At 36.7% G+C, this 18,433-nt stretch overlaps 4 protein-coding genes across 5 annotated transcripts in view; 3 read left to right on the top strand and 1 right to left on the bottom strand.

Moving 5' to 3' along the window:
- The first annotated feature begins 1,036 nt into the window (after window positions 1–1,036).
- LOC306983546 (adenosine 5'-monophosphoramidase HINT3) lies at window positions 1,037–5,820 on the top strand. The gene is made up of 5 exons (XM_079584051.1): window positions 1,037–1,730; window positions 4,789–4,906; window positions 5,144–5,213; window positions 5,301–5,421; window positions 5,512–5,820. The coding sequence occupies exons 1-5, from the start codon at window positions 1,608–1,610 to the stop codon at window positions 5,584–5,586; spliced, it is 507 nt and encodes a 168-aa protein (XP_079440177.1). The 5' UTR covers window positions 1,037–1,607; the 3' UTR covers window positions 5,587–5,820.
- A 1,524-nt stretch (window positions 5,821–7,344) lies between these two features.
- stx11b.1 (syntaxin 11b, tandem duplicate 1) lies at window positions 7,345–10,455 on the bottom strand. Its single transcript, XM_079584780.1, has 3 exons — window positions 10,405–10,455; window positions 9,402–9,550; window positions 7,345–8,760 (listed from the first exon to the last, which is right to left on the bottom strand). Exon 3 carries the CDS (start codon window positions 8,753–8,755, stop codon window positions 7,877–7,879), a length of 879 nt encoding a protein of 292 aa, XP_079440906.1. The 5' UTR covers window positions 8,756–8,760; window positions 9,402–9,550; window positions 10,405–10,455; the 3' UTR covers window positions 7,345–7,876.
- Window positions 10,456–10,460: 5 nt separating this feature from the next.
- Window positions 10,461–13,351, top strand: stx11b.2 (syntaxin 11b, tandem duplicate 2). 2 transcript variants are annotated; one of them, XM_079584782.1, is made up of 3 exons: window positions 10,461–10,668; window positions 10,945–11,006; window positions 11,121–13,277. In XM_079584782.1, exon 3 carries the CDS (start codon window positions 11,136–11,138, stop codon window positions 12,009–12,011), a length of 876 nt encoding a protein of 291 aa, XP_079440908.1. In that variant the 5' UTR covers window positions 10,461–10,668; window positions 10,945–11,006; window positions 11,121–11,135; the 3' UTR covers window positions 12,012–13,277. The 2 variants fall into 2 exon arrangements, with proteins under 2 accessions (XP_079440908.1, XP_079440907.1); XM_079584781.1 differs by lacking the exon at window positions 10,945–11,006 and having other exon boundaries at window positions 10,504–10,668; window positions 11,121–13,351.
- A 564-nt stretch (window positions 13,352–13,915) lies between these two features.
- The window catches only part of mthfd1l (methylenetetrahydrofolate dehydrogenase (NADP+ dependent) 1 like), a 30,957-nt gene continuing 26,439 nt past the window's right edge, over window positions 13,916–18,433 (top strand). Inside the window, exons 1-7 of the mRNA XM_079584779.1 lie at window positions 13,916–14,366; window positions 16,163–16,247; window positions 16,339–16,389; window positions 16,815–16,868; window positions 17,010–17,134; window positions 17,325–17,425; window positions 18,075–18,211. Of these exons, the coding sequence (XP_079440905.1) occupies window positions 14,131–14,366; window positions 16,163–16,247; window positions 16,339–16,389; window positions 16,815–16,868; window positions 17,010–17,134; window positions 17,325–17,425; window positions 18,075–18,211 (789 nt within the window). The 5' untranslated portion in view covers window positions 13,916–14,130. The remainder of the gene's footprint in view (window positions 14,367–16,162; window positions 16,248–16,338; window positions 16,390–16,814; window positions 16,869–17,009; window positions 17,135–17,324; window positions 17,426–18,074; window positions 18,212–18,433) is intronic.

Genomic DNA, 18,433 nt, shown 5'->3' with positions numbered 1-18,433 from the left:
ATCGCGATTTATGTGGCTTGTCATTGTAGATAGTAGGCCTATATATAGGCTAGCTAGAATAGGCTATCAGCTGTGTAGTTTGTTTGGAAAAGTTAAATGTTAAATGTAAAAGCATTTCACTAGTGGTGTCTTAGTGGCATTCTCATAATGCTGGTCAGTGTCTATTTGTAGCCAGCAGAGGGCAGTACTGGACCATTCTCGACCATCTATAATAAATCATGAAAGTGCAGAAGAATTTTAAAATGTTGCTCATCCTACAAAAGTAATTTTCTTCCAGTTGTAGTGAGAGACTATGGTTTGATGGGATAACTGGAATATGGGGTTTATAAATAAATAAAACATATATAGGCTATATAAATATACATTTCTTGCGTAATTTGAAATGCACATTAACACTTGGAAACATTTACCATAATTCATTGTTTATTGTTTGCTACGTTTCAAAAGACTTGAAGATGTTATTGTTTTGCCCTAGTCCCAGCTTTCAAACAATGGGTAGCCTATCCATTATAGTAAATTATGAATTATTACACGTTTAAACTATATATGAAATAACCATCATCACTTAATTGTCCTATTTATTGGGCGAAAATTACTTTTTGCCCATAGTAAAACCTTAGCAAAGTATAAAGGTAAATAAATATCACTTTTATTGTGCGTCATCAAAGCAAGATTTCGTCTATATGCATTCGTGATATATACTGATGAACGTACGTTGCCTAGACATATTTTAAACTTGAGTTTGAGTTAAAGTCATCCTGGCCAAAAGTGCCCATAGTTGAGGAAACAATTAATCACAACTAAATGGAGTAACTAGATCTATATATCTGCTAAATTAATTTATCATATGTTTGTGAAGCCCTTTATTTTTTATTTTTTTTTGTTTCTTTCTTTTTATTTAAATTATTGTTGTGTTTCAAGTTATACTTACATAATGTGAAAATGTGTAAAAGAAATGTGTCAAAAACTTGATATGGAGTTAATTGTCATTCAAAAAAAAAAAAAGAAAAAAAAAAAGAAACTCAAAACCGAAAGCCCCGACCCTATGACGTAATGTAAATAAAATGGCAGCGGCCTCAACAGTGAAAGTTTACACGTTTCCGTTTGCTTGTTATTACAACCACTTTTGTTATACAGTAAAGTTGATTAATTAACGTTGAGTTTAATTATTTTATTATTATCATCAACACCAAAGACGAACACGGCTTTATTATGGGAATTGTCAAGAAACTAATAATTTCCGAGGACAAGAACAGCTCTGATGATCAGACTGTCCGAGTTTTGTCATCTTGTGTTCCTAACGTTACACGTCCTGACCGCAGCACAGTTTTGTAAGTAGGCAATGGTGTTTGTGCGTGCGTAGTATGATATATTCATCAAGCGTATAGGCATTATATGAAATGGCGAACTCTTGACGCAAAGTTTTATAGGCTAACTTTACGCAGTTCCCAGAATTACTGTGAGTACGTCATAGAAAATTAGATGAGCTCATGTGATTGCATTAATTTACAAAGGAAGAACAAGGAAGAAGAGATGACATAATCAAAGGTAGTAGGCTAGGCTATGTGAGTTTCACATTTCATTAGTCTCGGAAACTCCCTGTCAGGATGGCTGAGAAAAAGTGTCCCTGTGAAAATGAGCAAGATTCTTCGGACGACAGCTTGGATGAAAAGTGTATTTTCTGTAGGATCGTAAAGGGCTACGACCCATACACCGAGATACTGGCGGAAGTAAGTTGAGCTTTATGAAATAGATTATTAGACATTCTCTGGAAAATAGATAACTGGTCCCGTGACCGGGGTATCATGGAAAAATCGTTCTTAATTGTTTACTTAGTAATTATTTGCTTTTATATTTACGTTATTTAATCGTGTTTTTTTACACGGTTTCATTAAGCGACCTACAAAGTAGCCTATGCATTAGTGTAGTTCTGTGCTGCTGTCCTGAAAACAGGAAGCTTAGAAAAAAATCTGAATTCTATAAACTATTATGATGACCATATTATGAAATAAGAATGTATAAAATAAAACAATTCAATATTACTTTACTCATTATTAACATTATTATTATACTCGATTTTTTTAGCTTATAGATAGATAGATAAATACTTTATTCATCCGATAGGGAAATTCAGGTTTGCTGTGACCTCAGGAAAGTGGTAGCCTAGCCTGGCTCCGCCCTCCTGCGTACTTCTGCTCAATTTTAATTTTCCTTCAGTATATTAAGTCTGGGTTTGTGGAATATTCGCGGGTTTTCTGTTTTCTCCGGTCAATTTTTTACCGGTCCAATAGCGAACAGAGGGAGTGGCTGAGACCGATGACGTTTAGGTCGTTTGAGTTGAAGTTTCGTCACGACTAAACGTCATCGATTGGTTTTGGCAGATCCAGAGACCTGCGTGAAGTTGGCCCCCCACCCATACACTTACCCTGTTTTAAATGAAATAGTGATGTGATAATATTGTGAGATTGACACCATTATGGAAACAAATAGAGAATGAATCGATATTCTCTGCTATGACTATGGTAGCATTTTTCGACAAGGCAGCACAAATATAGCCTGGTAATACCAGACTCTGCTACTTCACTTTGCTTAAATGAAATTAGCGGAAGTAGGAAGTCTGACGTAGTCAGGCTAGCACAAATAGGCCTACTGGTTTACAGTAGGGCTACTGGTTTGTGCTGTAAAAAGTTTATGCTGCTTCGGGTTTTTAGATATTAAAATAATCTTTTTAGGTCATTCTGAGGTCAGCCCCCCACATGCTCCAAATTCACCCAAAATAGTCTCGTTCGTTTGTGCTGGTTTGTGCCGGTACTATTTTAGTTTGTGCTTCATCGGTTTTTAAAATATTAGACACTGAATGAAAGAAAATTAGAGTAGATGGTGACTTCACCAGCACCACTGCTCCAAATTCACCCCAAACAGGCAGTTTTAACAGTTTGAAGTTTTAATACACCCAGACAGTGTTCAATTAGGCTTATTTTTATATTGGTGGTGAAAATAAATTGTCACGTGGCGTGTTTATCTTTCTTCTTCTCACCGATTCCTGATTGTATAGATAGAGGACAATTACTTGAGTCGCCCCCTGTCGTTTCAAAGTCGTACCCCTGTCGTACAACGGCGAGCGCGTCAAGTATAAACGCCTCGACCATTTGGAGAGGTGCGCGGAGACTCGCGCTGCGGAGCCAGGCGAAAGTATAAACAAGGCTTAAGGCTGATTTATACTTCTGCGTCGGGTGTACGCCGTAGTGTACGTCGCAGGCTACGCACGTAGGCGACGCCGTCGTGAGTATTTATACTTCTGCGTTTATGTCTGCGTTGCTCTGCAGTTACATCGCCGAAACGCTAGTTGGCGGGGGCGGGTTTTAATGTTCCACTGTGTATAGATTCCTTGTGGCTGTTTTGATTTGGCTACTACAAGCAATGGCGACTGAAAGAGAGCGGATCATGTTGGAGCTGGAGCTTATCGAGTTGGAAAAACAGTCAATTTTAGTGAAATTTCAGAATTTACAGAACTTCTGAATTTAAAAATGGCGGGCGGTGCAGAAGAACACGCCGGAAACGCAATGCTACCAATCCGACCAATCACAGATCTTGCGGTCCGCGTCGTTGTGACGTGTAGTTACATTTTTGAGGAGCGTCAGGGTACGGCGAAGGGTACGGCGTATGGTACACGTCTATGCGTATGCTATGCCGTACCTACTGCGCGCACCCGACGCAGAAGTATAAATTGGCCTTTAATATGGTTCGGGCGGGGAACACGCCTAGAAATGGTATACCTTAAGTTAAGTTATAGGCTACCTTAAGAGTCTTCGTAGCGCGCTAAGACAACTTTATCGGGAAACGCAGCCCTGGACGGCATGGGGTGGAGAGTGACGTCACTGTCCCGAATCCAATGTGTTATATAGGGGTAAACAAATATAATGTTAATCGTAACGGCACAAATTGAGCACAAACGAGCGGCACAGTTTTGCAACGATTTAGACCATATTACTTAAAAATAGTTGGCCTACTTAATTTTTTTAATGTTTAAGAGGGGATCGTAGTTGCAATGTTTCTTTCAACGGCACAAATCGAACACAAACGAACGACACCGGTTTTGTGCGATTTAGATGAGGTGGGGTGGAGAGTGACGTCACAGCTCCCGAATTAAATTTGTTATATCTGCGAAAGGAAAATAGATACAATGATTGTTTTAACGGCACAAACGAATGACACCGGTTTGGACGACATGGGGTGGAGAGTGACGTAACACTACCAAAAAATAATGTTCAATATCTCAAACACCAAACCAGCACAAACCAATGGCAGTTTTGGAGATTATTTCGTTTTATGAACTTCACGGAGGTGCCAGACCTTCTGTACAAATGAAATCTACGAGAGTCTGGTAGGACCAGGCTTGGAAAGTGGTGGTCATATTAGTGATTTCACTCTAGGTCATTTCTTATTGGCTAATGAGCAGAGATGTCCTTCAAGTGGCTTTAATGAGTGAAAAAGTGATGGCATTACAACTCGCCCTATATGACTCATCCTGTCTGTCCTATGCATGTATAAATACATGGGAGGTGGATGGGGGGTCCAAAAGTCTCTACATATACGCAATAGTGTACATGCAAACAAAATGAAGGCCTAATTTACTTTTATCAAGTGTATTTACTTTTATTTAGGTTTTCCCTCTGTTTTCAGGAAAATAAATATACAATGTTTTTTTTATATAATACAATTACATAATAAGTATAATGTACTTTAAATGTCAGGGTAAATAAAACATGGAATGTGATTCTTTGACAGGATGAGGAAATAGTTTGTTTCAAGGACATTAATCCAGGTGCACCTCATCACTACCTGGTTATACCAAAGCAACATATCCACAGCTGTTTGTCACTCCAAGCAGATGATATAGGTCTAGGTAAGATTGTGTCATTTTTGAAGTTGCATTTGACTAAAGTGAGTAAAGCTGTTTTGCGAATGGCTTCTGTAGTCAACAGTAACAGACAGATAAATTAAGAATTGATCCTAGGTTTATAATTAGCATGTCATTATCATACAGTGTATATATATATTTTTTTTATATACATTTATTTTTAATGAAATAAACCATTAACAGTAGGTTTTTCAATAATCTAAATGTGATTGTCTTGGGCAGTTAGGAGGATGGCAGATATGGGAAGAGATGTGCTGAAAGCCAGGGATGTCACAGATTTGGAAGACATCAGGTATATATTCTGCAACACTACTATTACATGAATCAAGTGTTTATTTGATTGAAGCCGTTATTAAATGAGAACATGACTGTATTTTAGTCTAGGTTTCCATGTGCCTCCATATATCACCGTCCCCCACCTGCACTTGCATGTTCTTGCACCTTCCAGTAAAATATTTAGATGGTCAGAGGAAAAGTTTACACGCTCCTGGTACCTCACTGTGAGTAAACTAACAACGCTTCTGCCATTTCTTATGATCACTCTTGGTTGCAAATGAGTTCTCATTGTTTCTCTGTGTGATGTCTTATAGGAGGAGAAGTTGCTTCACAAACTGAAAAAGTTGAATGATTGGAAATGTACATGCATGCTGCCATGTCACATGTGAAGTGTGAGCTTTATGATTATGACTGAAGAAACTTGAAGACACAAGCCACTTTAGTGAAGATCAATGGTCATTGTTTATTTATTGTTTAGTTTCAGCCTCAAAAGCCAGCATGTCACTTTTTTTATTTACATGTATTTTAAAAACTGAAATGGATTCACCGGAACAGTCAATTACTATTTATAAATCGTTATTTAAGTGTAATAATCATTTGTTATTAAACGGATGAAAATGTTAATTTTGTGTTGTTTGATTTATAAGATTGTTACATATTTTATTGTGAAAGATTTATACAGTGAGCCATAAACATAACTTGTTAATGGATCGTCACATCATTTTATGTTTCATGCAGAGTTCATGTCACATTTGTGGCACGTATGGTATTTTCTGGGAAAATGGAAACATTATGTGAGAAACAACTCATAAATAATTATACATGTGTAAATTATCTAAAAAAGAGTCCAGTGCCTTTAACCCTCTGATGGTCTTCAGGGTCCTTTTAACCCGCAAATGACCTTTACTGAATTTTTTAAAAAATGTTCTCTTTGTCCAAATGGCATGAAACGTTGTACGGCTCTTAACCCTTTCTAGATCTACAATTATTATTTTTTTTAATTGTAATGATATCTGTTTTTATGTTAGCGTGACAAAAATAGTGACACTCGTGGTCTTCGGGGGCCTTGGAGACCCCAGGCAATAACATGTAATTTTGTAACAGAATAATATAATTTTTTAACAAATGTAATTTTACTCTGTTTATTAATGGTTTTACTCTACATTTGTGCAGCTTTTGGAGGATTTATGACATATTTTAAATTTATATAAATAAATAAAAAATAAAAAATTCAATAGGTTTTTATACAAAAACAGCTTTTTTATGTAAAATTCACTTTATAAAAGACCCACATTTCTAAATTTCATTTATGGGGATAACATGGATAATTTTACATGGTTTAGTCAGTGTAACATTTTTGCCCATATTTTGGAAAATGTCGTTTTAAAAGTTAAAAGAAATCATAATTTTAACCACTAGATGGCTATAGAGCTCCACTATATGCTATTTGAAGTTTTTCCAGTTGGATTCATATCTAAATATTTTGATATCACAATTCTAACAATCAAAATGACTTTTTGTCAAAGTTTAGCATTTTTTGTACTGAAAGAACATTATTTGTCGGCTGTTTCTGTATAAAAACCTATTTAATTTTTTTTATATATATAAATTTAAAATATATCATAAATCCTCCAAAAACTGCACAAATGTGGAGTAAAAACAATAATAGAGTAAAATTACATTTGTAAAAAAAAAAACAATTATTCTGTTACAAAATTACGTTATTGTCTGGGGTCCCAAAGATCACGAGTGTCTACACAAATAAAGACCATCAGAGGGTTTAGTCCATGCAGGCAAATGCAATTCTATATTGTGATTATACCACACAAGGCAATCAGAATAGAGCTGTCAACAGATTTGGCCTAAATGATTTAAAAACCTTTATAGGGACATTGTCTCTGTTTGCTCATTATAGCTAAGAGAGACTAAAAACTCGAGAGAGAGTGAGAACGTACGTTTCCCTCATGGTGTCAGATGTTGTTACATGGATAAGAAAGTTCACTGTGTACAAAAAAAAGATTTGAAATGCATCATAGGCCTAGACCTACCTATCGATATTTTCAGATATACTAATTCTACTTGAAATACTGTAAAAAACAAAACATTCTGTCACATGCAATTCACTAAATAATAAAGACAAACCAAATAATAATTACATAAGATATTTTATTGAGCTAATTTATTTATCTTATAAACCTTAAGCATATTCCTTCAAAAAAAGAAAAACAAATTGAAAAGAAAAATATCACCTTGCATTGGCAAAACATGGCAGATGCTTCATTTCCCGGATATTTAATGTAAAAGGGTCTAGAAAGTGCATATTCCTTTAAACCACCTTAGATGAATGAAAGGTATAACAATGTAAGATATTAATAAATAGCCTATAGCAATATAACATCAGATTAAAAGCTTTTTAGCCTTTGTTAACTTTAACTTCAAACACTGTGTGAATGTGATTTCTAGTATACTGTATGTTTACAGGTATTAATCTGCAAATGAAAAGACGTCTTCATGAAGGCTTGTGTGTTGCAGTGAAAGTCTTTCATTTTCTTTGGCTTGTTTTACTTGTTTGCTTACTTTGCGATCATTCGAAGAGCTTAGTCTTGGAAGACAATGGTCCTGAAATACAGAAGTCAGCAGATACTGCAAGCCTCCAAAAGTCCACACCAATCGCTCTGGTCAGTTTTTTGCACATGGAAAGCATCCACAGAATATTTTCTTGAACGGGTTGTTATTGTCATGTCTCTTTGCCCGTTCCAGTTTGACAAGGACTTGACCAAGCATAGCATCAGTTTTCTGAACATTGTTTAAGATGTAGTCTGTCATGGGTCCCTGTTCCTCTACAAGCATAGCCACGTCCAGGAACACCTCATGAAGGCTCTTGATCCGGCTTTCTAAGTCGAGAAGGTCCCGATGTCGACTCTCGATCTGGTTGAGCGCAGAGCGAGCCGTTTTCCCTTCTGACATGAGGTTATCGTTGAAGATGTTCCACTGACCGTTCTCTAGCATCTCTTCAATCTGGTCACCTGACACGTCTCGGCCCACGATCTCCATTTGCCGTTGAATGTGACGCTTGCACGATTCCTTGTGGCTCATCTCAGCGTCGTTGTAATCGGTTATTGTGTCTCGGAAGTTGTTGCTTAGGCTGGTGTACTGTGTCCGGGCGATTCTTGCCACAGCAGAGTTGATGCCATGCTCCTCTTCAAGCTCTTTGGCATGGGCATCCATTTTTTTTAGACGTGTCAGAACGTCCTCGCCACGGGTCTTGATGTCACCAGCGATGACATTGGCGTCATGCTTCACGTGTGTCGTACGAGTCGGTTCGCTGAGTAAACGTGTGTTTTGGTCCCTGAGACGCTTCACCTCCAGACGGATGAGCTGAATCTCACGCCTAGTGTCCTGAGCCTCATCGAGCACAGACTCCATCTCGTCGCTGTTGTCAAAAATGACGGCCTGCTGGTGGAATTCCTCCAGGTCCACATTGCTGGAAGACTCTGACTCTTCCAGATCACTGTTAGACTCTGAAATGGTCTGGAGATGATCCAGTCGGTCCCTCATGATTGCTAGAGGGGAGAATAAACAAGAAAGGACACCATCTGATGTAGGCTAAACAGTCTAAAACAATCCCTCGTGTGGCCTAGTCGTTGGTTTCAGGCATAAACTCATTTTCATTCTTTGTATACCTTCTGAAACTGACTGTAAAAGGGTGAGATAACACTTCCTTAAAAGTCACACGTTTAAGAAGTTCATCTGTGAAACTATGTCTGACTGGCGTCACTCGCCAAACAAGTTTGAATGGATTTAAGCGATAGTTCAGTCTTTGTTTCTTCATGAATGGTGTTCTCTCCAAATACGAATATTTTACTAATAAACGTATGAATAAGATATCTAAAAATATACAACTGAATTCGAGTAACTAAAGCTTTATACAGTTTACAAGATAAGAAGGCTACGCAAACCTGTTTTTTCTAACTTTTCAAAAGACAATAAACAAGATTTAATGAAATTTCCTCAAAGCAGCATTTTACTATATGTTTTCATTGGAAATTAAGTTTATAAGCTACATTTCAAGCATTTTACAGTTTTACACTGACAACATTCTAACGAATATATTTCTTCTATGAATAATTCTCTATTAAATTGTAAAATAGAGGCTGGAAATGTTGAAAAAAATTAAATAAACCCCATGTACAAAGTACATTACCTTATAGTTTTGTCCAAAATGTCACCAGTTTAACTTGTGTCGATATGTCACCTGAAGGCTGCAGCTCCATCCTCACTGCAGCTGGAATGGGGGGGGGGGGGGGGGGGGGGGAGGAATGCGCGTTCCAGGGCGTGACTTTGACGCCAAACCTGTTCGCTCAATAGAATGTCAGACAGACGTGTGTTTCGGTAACACGTGACAATCTCTATTTTGCGAAAGTGACTGAATTTGATGTCGTCTTCATATCTTCTGTCATATAGGTCTAAAGAGCTACATTGTTGGTCTGAGTTGGGACTCTGAGAAATACAATCATGATGCAAAGATAGCCAATAGATTCAGGTATTCAACAGTTAGAGCAACTTCGATCAATTTATTAAGCGAAAAATAGGCTATTTAAGCAGCTAGAAAACCTGGAAACTAAATAGCCATTTTTTCCCTAATACTTAGCCTAAAATTAATTGTAATAGCATAGCCTACCCTAAGGCTAAGTTTTTAGTTTTTGATTAATCTAGCCTATATTTTTCAAAATAAACTTTGTGATGACATTTAGCGTACGTGGCGTGTCAAAAGTTTCAATAAATTGTGTAGGCCTCTCTCAACGTTAAAATCTTTGACACGATCAGCACAGGTCCAGTAAACTTAAAATGTACAAATACAAAAACAATTCATTTGGACTTTATAGCTTTTTTCTTTTGTTTTATCGCTTGAAGAAACGTAGCCTACAATATACAAATAAACCTCAAAAAGACAGCTTAATACAATCTCAAGATGTCAAAATAGCAGCAAATAGAATATTGTATACTGAATAATATATAAACAACATAAACCTGAAGAAACTTAAAACAATAAAAAAAAAACATTACACAAGGGGGTTATAAAAGAAAAGACCTTTAGAATGTTAACTTACATTACTTAAGGGCTTTTTTGTTACGCATGAGTATTAAATATTCGAAGAAGATCATTAATTCTGCATGGCAAAATAATAATGTGGGAAGTAGCTTACATTTTTTGGCATACTTGGCCTGAGCTCTCCTCTCATCGCTCAAGTGACGCTTCTCTGCTGCCCTCTGCCGGACATTATGATCTCTGCGCAACCTGACTTGGGGCGGGGTCTGTGTCTATTACATCATCACCGATCATCACTCACATGCGGTGAAATTGGGTGAATGTATTTGATTAGATTTTTTCTGAGACGGATAATAACGTGGATTTCGTACCCTGCAAACCTGGCTTTGAGAGGAATGCACTCATAAGGACACAATTTGAGGTAGGCCACAGTGATATGAATTCTCAAAGCAGAGTATTTGCGTTGCCAAACATTAAACGCAGGCCAGTTTTCAGTTTTAAAAAAAAAGTTTTAAATATTTTCTCCAATAATAAGATGGGTCTGAATTGGTTGGTTGTACGTATTTGCGTAGCCTATATATTAGATTGACCTCATGATGAAGCAGAGTTAAGAGTATTAAGAGTTAAAAAATAAAATAAAAAGCTTAGCCGATATTTTTAAACGTGGAGCTAAAAACAAGTCTGTCTTGTCTGACAGGCTTTTGGTGACACAGGCTACGGGCTAAGTTTCCACATGGCAGACGTTTCTACGTGCATGTTGTACGTATGACAACGAATATTCTGGTTTTACAGTATGCCTACTGTATATTTTATGTCCATGTGTGTTGGTTTTTCTAATTAATTTACTGAATATATATACTTTTTACTTTTCAGTCATATACTTCAGTCATGAGGGACAGACTTGACCACCTCCAGGCCGTATCAGTGTCTAATGAGAGTGTTGCAGAGCATGAAACTGGCCAAGCTCTCCCCGCTTCAGAAAACTCAACCCATGATGATCCTCCTCAAGATACCAGCACCAACCCTGACATGGACGCTGTCTTTGACGAGGCACAAGAGGCTCGGCGTCGGATTCAGTACATCAGTCTGGAAGTGAAGCGTCTCAGGGAGCGAAACTCACATATTTTTACAGGTGCTGTCGGCTCTAGTGCTTCGAATAACTGTGACTCTGATGCTATCGCTGCTGGCATCAAAACCAGTGGACAGGAGATGCTTGCGCACCTTCGCAAAATGGATTCCCTCGGGAAAGAGTTAGAGGAGAAGTATGGCGTCAATTCACCGGTGGCAAGAATCGCCCGAACACAGTACGCCAGCATAAGCAACAGTTTTCGAGATACCATGGTGGAGTACAACGACGCGGAGATGAGCCACAGAGAGTCCTGCAAGGCATATATTCAACGGCAGATGGAGATTGTGGGGCGAGAGGTCACGGGTGACCAGATCGAGGAGATGCTGGAGAGCGGTCAGTGGAACGTCTTCAGTGAGAACATGGTTTCAGAAGGGAAAACTGTACGGTCTGCGCTCATACAGATTGAGAGCCGTCACACAGAACTGCTACAGCTGGAGAGACGCATTCAGAGCCTTCATGAAGTTTTTCTGGACGTGGCCATGCTAGTAGAACAGCAGAGCTCGATGATAGACTACATTCACACCAATGTTCAGTCGACAGAGGTGGAGGTCAGGGATGTCCTTGTGAAGCTGGAGCGAGCCAAGAGACATGATAAGAGCAACCCGTTAAAAAAAATGTTCTTCTGGAAGCGATGACATGGCCACAAATATCACAGTTCAAAAGAAATACACTAAGTGATCCGGTTTTTTTTATTTATTTTTTTATTACCATTTTATATTTGTTGCTATTTCTTTTTTTAGGCATTCATCTTCTGAAGGAAAATAAACACATAATAGTAATTTTGTGCAAGACACTGCCATCCAATAAATACCTCAGAAGTATCACAAATATAGAAATTTATGCATTTTTACAGTTGGCTGTTTGGGCAAATAACTTATATAGGGATTCAGAAATCCTTTTTTGTGTTTGTAGTTTGACATTTTTAAATGAAGTGTGTTTATTCTTGGAATGGAATGACTAGTTAATTGTGATGATGGATTGAACTATTTCTTGTCTATACAAATATGTTATCGGCTGTATCTCATTCCGTGTGGATTAATTCAAAGTTTCTTGGCAGATGTCATAAATTAGAGGATAACTTTATTACCCTAATTAGATCACATGTGTCTACCTCATGTGGAACGGGATGTCCCTGCTCACATCTATTAAATTAACACATGCAATGTTGCAATAGGAGGTCGCTATAATACACCCAGAAAACTGTATTCAATGAACTTCATTTTAAGGAAAACTCTAATAAGTTGCATGAAGAAGTTTATCTTAATTTAATTTTTTTAAGCAAACAATTTTTATTTGACTGCAGTTTCATCATTATATGCACTATATAGAATGAACAAATAAGAAGAGACTGATGTCAGTACTGACATTATGGTTGTTACGGAGTAAAACAAACTCGCAACAACCATCAGCTGCTCACAAACACCACCAATGTAACTACAAAGTTCAAAAACATACATAAACTCAACATAATAGAACATTAAACTAATAACCCTTTACTGAAAACATAAAATAACACTTAATCTCTAAATTTTCTCTCCTTGTAGTCCCTTGCAAAGCGTGATGGGAACTTCAGATCTACTGCTCAGTTGTCAAAAATGATTGTCCTAACACAAATAGGTTAAGTAAAGTTCACTTTGAAATATATTAGGTGGATTGAACACAACAAAGTTAAGTTGAGACAAAATGTTCAAAAATCATGTTGCTTTGGCTGAATTTAACTAATTGTACTGAACAAGAGGCAAAAATATATACTTAATGTACTTTGTGTTATAAGATTGTGTTCCAGGGACAACTTTGTTAAATATGGTGATAACTAAAACAATACATACACTACCTTTAAAAAGTTTAAGATCAGTAAGACTTTTTTCTTCAAAAGTATTACTTTTATTCAACAGTTATGCAATAAATAAATCAAAAGGGACAGTTAAGACATTTATAGTGTTATAAAAAATGTATAACGGTTTGCAGAAACATTAAGCAGCACAACTGTTTTCAACATTGATAATATGAAGAAATGTTTCTTGAGCAGCAAATCAGCATATTGGAATGATTTCTGAAGGTTCATGTAATGTAATGATGCTGAAAATTCAGCTTTGCCAGCACAGGAATAAATTATGTTTTAAAATATATTAAATATTTTACATTGTAATAATATTTCACAAGATTTACTGTATTTTTGATCAAATAAATGCAGCCTTGGTGAGCATAAGATACTTTTTTCAAAAACATTTAAAAAACATCCCAAACTGTTTGAACTATAGTGTAAGGCTACGTACAAACACAAACCTCATGACATGAATGTGACTGCTAGATTGGGACAGGTTAATGTGATGACATAAATTAGATAATACTGTTCCTACTGTGCTGCCTTCAATCATTCTGTTTGAATGAAACTGCCATGACCACCAACCTAGTTAGGCTAAATGTCTAATCTTTGCAAATGTATGATATATAACGTATTAAAACAACAACAGAAATAATAGTTACTAATGTGTAGTAGCCTACAGATTTGTAAATAGAAAGAAAATAACAAGTTAACAAAAAAGATGTTGCACAGTAGGTGAGTCATAGTTCTTGCTCAGACTTGTGAATCGATGCTAAGTGTGCATTTCCTCCTCGTGTACATTGCGCGCGCCACTCTGTCGGGCACGCGCTTGACTTGTCTACTACTAGTCCAGTTCTGCTCGAGATCACCTTGAGCATCAGACAAAACACCGCGACCGCGCTGCTTAGCAACTCCAAACCAGGAACACGATGAGACTGTCGGTCGCTTTTCGCCATGCTCATCGGAGTCACGCGAGCATACGACGATCACGCGCCGCTGTCAAAGTTTTAAACCCGGAGAAGAACAGATTCATAGCTGATAATATCGCTGTTTCTTATCTATCGGTTCGGGAAGCAAGTTCGACCAGCGGCACAACTGAACCGGCAGCGAGCTTTAAAAGTCACCCACGAAAAAACGATGGACCGCTGTATGAAAGTGCTGTTGGGTAAGAAGAAAACGCATTAAGTCCCTAATCGGACAGAACTTAAATGTTCTAAAACACGCTGAATGGTTTTGTGATTGTAACAGTTTTGTTTGGTTTATATAGCGACTTACTAAAGTAGCTTATTGTCTTGGCGTTAATTTGTTTCCACGTGCTACCGGTGTTTGGCGGCCAGCTGATGTAACTTCTGCCTCCCATTATATTAGTCTTCCGTCAAATACATCCTTTCTGTACAATGAACACAGGCTATATATCCATAACGTGTAACTATCTGAATTAAATTTTGCTTCCAAAAAGTGACTTTTAGTTTTAACTAAGTTTGAAAGCATGTCGTTATTTGTAGGTAACGTTATGTGTCCTCATTTAACCCGCTCTCCTGGTGGCCTATGACAAAACTGTCACATATTTAAATTAGTGTTTGTTTGTGTTATCAGAAATAACCGAAATTTATGAAATGTCATGGATAAAAATGCACCCTTTTTATATCAGTTTTATTTCATGTGGACCCTGAAAATTATGGAAGGTAACTAAGACAAACTAACAAAGTTGAAGCTATGTTTATTATTCAAAAAAGTAAAGCAGGATTTACCATGGACCGCCATCTTATACACCTTCTAGATAATAACAAAAATGGACAAAAACTGTTTGAGGTCTTATTTCTTTCTTTTTTTCAATAAGAATTTATTTCTTTGGCTCCTTGTAGAGTTGAAAGTTAAAGGGTTAATACATAATTTTAAATGAGACCATGGGTGTGTTGTTACCATCAATTTAAAAAATAATATATAGGGGTAAAATCACTGCCATACATGACCACTACTCCTACAAGTGACACAAGTTGTAAGAAGACTATATAAATATAATATGAATATAAATAATTTCCTGGACAGTTATGTTAATTTTAGACATGGGTTTTATATTGAAGCATATAAAAAAAATCTTAGTCATCATTTTTTTTTTTTTTTTTTTTTTTACAAAATACTCTCCTGTAAAGTAAACTTGTGAATGTATGTACTTAGACTTTAATCATTGCCAAATCAAACCCTACAAGTGACCCTATGTATCTCATGGATATCTGTAAATAGAGTCAAAGGTCAGGTAGCTGCTACAAAGAGTTAAAGTAATCGGTAAAGATGCCTTTGCAGCCAGCCTTACAAGAGATGCTTACAATGATGCAATAGACTCCTCTGTAACTATAAGATAAGTTTATCTGCTACTACAGTAGTTAAAATGTGTTGGCTAACCTGCCTAAAATGACTATTCAGCTGAACAAAACTAATTATGCATAATATATTCTAATATTTATTTAATTTAATTGGTCTTTATTGGTTTCATAGGACATCGGTATAGTTGTTATATGCTGCATGTGTGTGCCGGCATACGAGTTTTAAACTTGCACAATCTGTACAGGCGCAGGGGGAAGTTGTGTTTGAGTATTTAGAGCAGTTGAAGATCTACTTGTCTGAGTAATGTTAGAATTTATTGTCTTATTGTAATGATATAATGTTTGGCCTAAAACTTGACACTGTTTGAGTGTCATTTGATGTTTGATGCGTGGTTTACATTGATTTTTGGAGCAGAGCAGTCAGCAATAGATAACCAAGTTGTTTAAAACGCTTATCAGCTTGATAAGTAAAAACAAAACAAAATTGTTTTTGTATTTGATGTTTTATGCTCATTTAATGAAAAGTTCTGCCCTGTTTTCTGGCAGTTAGTGAACATGCAGAATGCTACTATTTATGAAATATACAATGAAACCACTGAGTTGAATGGTTAAATATATGTTTCCATCTCATTTACAGTGACATTGTTCAGAGGAGCAGAGAAGAGCTCAACGCTATTAGAGAAACCAACCCAGGCCTCAAACCTACGCTTGCTATCATACAGGTGTGACTAGAGCGCATACTGTATGTGTGTATCTGTTGGTATGTGAATGAATCTCAGACACTAAAAACTGGTGTGTTTTTACTTATAATAGGCTGGTGAAGACGACAGTTTGCTGGAGGTGAATAAGAAGATGGCTAGAAAGGTATAACTATTTGACTTCTCATCTGTTCAACATCAAATTTTCCATGTACAAATAATACACACATGCATTTTGAACAGTGATTAATGGGGTTTATGACTCATGAGGACGTGTGTATAATGACATTGGTATTACAATGTAAACATGGCTTATTATGACACTTCCTGTGTCCTTGTAAACCAAACTGCTTAATAAACATACTAATGTGTTTTTTTGAAATAAAAAAAATGCAGAAAGTTTTCTATGATGGGAAGGGGAACAGAATATACAGTACCTACGTGGTCCTGTAATGCACATATATAAGTGTGTGTTTGTTGCAAGTAATATGCTAATTTTCCATTACATCATAGTAGTTTTTCTAGTGACCGATAGCTTCGAGATATTATGTACCACCTTGAATTTGTTGTGTTTTGATTGTGTCCACACAGATCGGCTTAAACGTAATGCAGATTTGTCTTCCACACCAGTGCACAGAGGAAGAGGTCAGTGATATTGCTAATCTATAATGCAATAAATAGCTTTTGTGAATAAATGCATATAACTTCTATAATGCAATAAATAGCTTTTGTGAATAAATGCATATAACTGCAGTTCTGTCTCCTGAATTTGCCTCTGTTCTACAGGTGATCGAGGAGATCTTGCGGTTAAATGAGGATTCTCTTGTACATGGCATTTTTTTGCACCTTTCTCAGTCCTTCCTCTCCAGAAGTGTCTGTAATGCCATCAAGCCCCAGAAGGATGTGGATGGGTGAGCTACAGTTTTGTATTTCCAGCATGTTGATGTGTATAAACGTGGTCCAAAAATAACATTTTCTGGGTAATTTGAGAACTTATTCACTGTAAATATATTCCATCTGACATGATTTTGCACGTATTTAGTAAAAAAAAATGTGTGGGTAGAAACTGCAAGACACTTCTGTTTGTGTATGCGTTTGCAGGGTCTCTGACCTTAATGTTGGCCGTGTGGTGTTGGGGGACCAGAGAGATGGCTTTGCCTCACCTGTTGCTGGAGCTGTGCTGGAGCTACTTGCCAGGCATGGTGTGTTGTGTTTGTTTATGCGTTTTGGCATACGTTGTTAAAATACATACATGACGTTAAAATGTCTTATGTCCAAAATGTTTCACAGACATATAATGCTAATTCTACTGAATGCAGTGCCTCTAAAAGTAATTTAAACGAAGATGCGTGTACACTACTATTTAAAAACGTGGGGTTGATAAGATTTCTTAAAATGATTTAAAAAAGACTATTACACTCACCAAGACTGCATTTATTTGCATATATTGTGAAATATTACTACAATTTAAAATAGCTGTTTTCTATTTTATCATGTTTAAAATGATTTATTCCTGTGGTGGCAAAGCTGAATTTCCAGCAGCTGTTATTCCAGTCTTCAGTGTCCCATGATCCTTCAGAAATCATGATAATACGCTGATTTGGTGCTCAAGAAACATTTCTTATTATTATTATTAATGTTAAAAACAATTTTGGTACATATTTTATATTTACATTTTGTCACTATTGATCAAATTAATGTGCTTCCTAAATAGTAGTCAAAAAAAGTTTTCTGACCTTTAAGTGGTAGTGTTTTTTTATTGTAACATAATACCTGAGGGTAAGTATTTGGTGAGGTTTTTTAAAATCTGTTTAAATTTACAGCATTTACATTTTTGTTTCTCGCATTTAGATGCCCCATTGGTTGGCAAGATGGCAGTGCTGGTGGGTGTAAAGGGCCCCCTGAAGGTGGCTCTTCAGTTCTTGCTGCAAAACAATGGCATGATTGTGCAGAGCTGCCAGTGGAGCTCAAAGCACCTGCAGAAACAGGTAAATCAGCTGCTAGATCTTTGGGAGATTTTTTTTTTTCTTTCTTTTTTTCAGGTCAATTTTAATGCATAATTTGCTATTTGTACCAGCAGGGGGCAGTGCTGCTTTATTTCATGATGGACATTTAGATAAATCATGTGAGGCTTACTCTAATTGGATTTCTTTCTTTCTTTCTTTCTTTCTTTCTTTCTTTCTTTCTTTCTTTCTTTCTTTCTTTCTTTC

This window comes from Phoxinus phoxinus (assembly GCF_949152265.1).
Source record: "Phoxinus phoxinus genome assembly, chromosome: 16".
In the NCBI taxonomy this organism is placed as follows: Eukaryota; Metazoa; Chordata; class Actinopteri; order Cypriniformes; family Leuciscidae; genus Phoxinus; species Phoxinus phoxinus.
This window is presented reverse-complemented; position numbering and strand designations above follow the sequence as displayed.